The 2,662-nt window shown below is 39.3% G+C and overlaps 1 protein-coding gene across 1 annotated transcript; it reads right to left on the bottom strand.

The window, feature by feature from the left end:
• Positions 1–374: 374 nt before the first annotated feature.
• LOC110881790 (F-box protein CPR1) lies at positions 375–1,844 on the bottom strand. Its single transcript, XM_022129943.2, has 2 exons — positions 736–1,844; positions 375–643 (listed from the first exon to the last, which is right to left on the bottom strand). The coding sequence occupies exons 1-2, from the start codon at positions 1,808–1,810 to the stop codon at positions 615–617; spliced, it is 1,104 nt and encodes a 367-aa protein (XP_021985635.2). The 5' UTR covers positions 1,811–1,844; the 3' UTR covers positions 375–614.
• Between the last annotated feature and the right edge of the window lie 818 nt (positions 1,845–2,662).

The following is a 2,662-nucleotide window of genomic DNA, read 5'->3' on the forward strand; positions in this document are numbered from 1 at the left end:
AAAAAATTTATAAAAGATTTTTTTTTTTTGCCACTAAAAGTAGCGATTTGAGCATAAAAAATATTAAAAAAAAAAATTAGATTTTTTTTTTGATTTTTTTAGATTTTCTTAGCTTTTTTGGGGGTTTGGTTTTTAGTATTTTAGCTTGGGGGGGTAGGTTTTTTAGGTTGTGTTCACATTGGTTCTCGCGGTTCTCGCAATAAATGGAGTTCTCGCATAAGCCCCTCCCTATATATATATATATATATATATCTTTAGGTTTTATATAATATGCGTTACAAATTGGTTGGGGCGACTAGATCAAAAGCAAACAAACGTAGGCAGTAAAATTCCACTCTTAACAAATGCTGCTCATAGTAGGACGAGGGCAAACATTTGAAGCAGAAAGTTATTTCTCTTGTATGTGAGTTTTTCCAAGTGTGTGTTTGAAGCTTGAACCCCAACAAAGCCAAATAAAAACATAGTTAATGTTGTCTGAACACAAAAAGCAACTCATAGAGTAGTACTAGCTTCAAACTCAGAGACAATATCTTAAACATAAACTAGCAAAACTTCCCTGTGTTTTGGTTCAAGCCTTAAGGCAGATGAGTTGTGACCTACGAAACCATCTTTCCTTAACTCCTCAGCGGATGGGAAATCACTACTACATAAATAAACAAAGTTATAAGTTTAAGGACGATCATTTGAAAGAAATAATTAAAAGCAACAATGTCAATAGGTCGAATGGTTACTTACACTGTAGTTGTACACCGCGTGAACTCACTCTTATCCAATTAGTTATGAGCTTAACAAAGCTAGGACAATAAGTCATTATATAGCTTATCCTATATAGGCAGCCCGGCCATTCTAGGTGTAGAATCGTATTTGTGTTAAGACAGTACGCCACGAATTGGTTTGTTTCTTTATCAAGGAGCATCAATACACTAGTACCATTTAAACCATCCATGAGACACAAGGGTTCTGATTTAGGAGTAAGACTTATAATTTCCTGAATTATAGCTATCTCCTTATACCAAGAATCCCCCTTCATCACCCACAGGTCTAATGCTAATGAACACCAACAAATTCGACTTAACCTACCTTTCAGGACTCCCAACATTTTCTTCGATTCAAGTTTTTCCCAGCCTGGAGGGGGTGGAAATAACTCAGATGTTTCTGTAGTCAAGTCAAAATCGTAGATTTGGCCATAAATTCCTAGCCAATACACATGACTATTTAAAAATACACCAGGACCACACCTCATTTTGTTAAGGTCGTCAAGGGTTTGTCCCAGAACTCTCCATTGGTCCGTGCCAAGGGTGTAGACGTCGACTTCATATTCATAAGGCATATAATCGGGTTTCCTCCTCCCGCGAAGTATCACTTTGTATTCCCCATCCATTGAGACTCCGAAACCATAACTCATAGATCCTTCAATCTTCAATTCTGGTTTAGGAAGGAGCATATTTTCTTCCAAGACAGGATTGAATACGTGGATGGAATTATCATATGGGACACAACAGCAGATCAGACCATTGACCGAACCCACCGGGAAACTATCACGATCAAGGGTCTTCACTGGGTCAAGGTTGTCGTGTTCGATCTCTACCCACTGTAAACGTTCTTGCAAATCTACAGTCTTGCCCTCATGAATCATTAGGCACTGACGCGATCTCGAGAGATGAAGTTGAACAAAGTAAGGATCAGAAACAAGATCACGCCACTTTTTGCACACGCACTTGCAGCGGATTATTGTTTTCACCGGAAGTCTTGATAAAATGTCCAGGATGAGATTTTCAGGTAATACTTCTTCCATCGATGGAGAAAACATAACTAGGGTTTTGGTGTTTGTGCAATGCAGAATATATAAGTATTTTAGGGCTAGGCCCAATAATGTATTTTGAGCTTTTAAAAATTTATGTAAATACTTTGGGAGCAAGTTATTTCTACGTTGATCTTGGAGGGTTAAATGTTACTTTGGGAGCAAGTTATTTATTAAATAATTTGGTGGTTACATATGGCTTGGTGATGAGACGTGATTAGTGGGTAGGTATGTAAAGTCCTAAGTTTTCGATGGAGGTGCGTGATGATTATTAGAGATGGTGTTAGAACACCGTAGTTGGGTTTTTTAGACGTTTTTTCTAAAAAAGAAGGACTCTAAAACGTTGCACACCCGCCCTGGGCGCTTTTTTTTTCAAAAAAAAGGCATAAGGCGTCCTTTTTTCCATGCCGGTGTTCTAATTCTTTGGCCAATGATCGTGCATCCCTTTTTATTTGGCCAATATCAATTTTTGATGGGTTTTTTTATTTAAATTCTATTACACTTCTTTTAACATAATACTCCACAATGCCCAAATCCCCAGTACACTCATTTTAGAAAAACGCTTCATAACGCCCTATTGCTGACTGGACTGCCACACGGCGCAAAACCCCTAAGGGTGGGGGCATTATTTGTGTCTTCCACTACACATGGTCTTAGTAAAGGGCATAGGAGGAGGACGGTTGTGTTGATGTTGGCGTTTGGTGGCGGTGATGGTGTCTCGGTTGCGTATGTTTTGTAATGGTAAATGGTTCTGACCGGTGAAGTCGCATGGTGGGTGCGAAGGGGCTCGGTGAGGATGATGGGTGTGGCTGACGTGGTGAGGTTGAAGGTGTACGACTAAGGTGGGCGGTGTTGGTTACA

This window comes from Helianthus annuus, chromosome 3, assembly GCF_002127325.2.
Source record: "Helianthus annuus cultivar XRQ/B chromosome 3, HanXRQr2.0-SUNRISE, whole genome shotgun sequence".
In the NCBI taxonomy this organism is placed as follows: domain Eukaryota; kingdom Viridiplantae; phylum Streptophyta; class Magnoliopsida; order Asterales; family Asteraceae; genus Helianthus; species Helianthus annuus.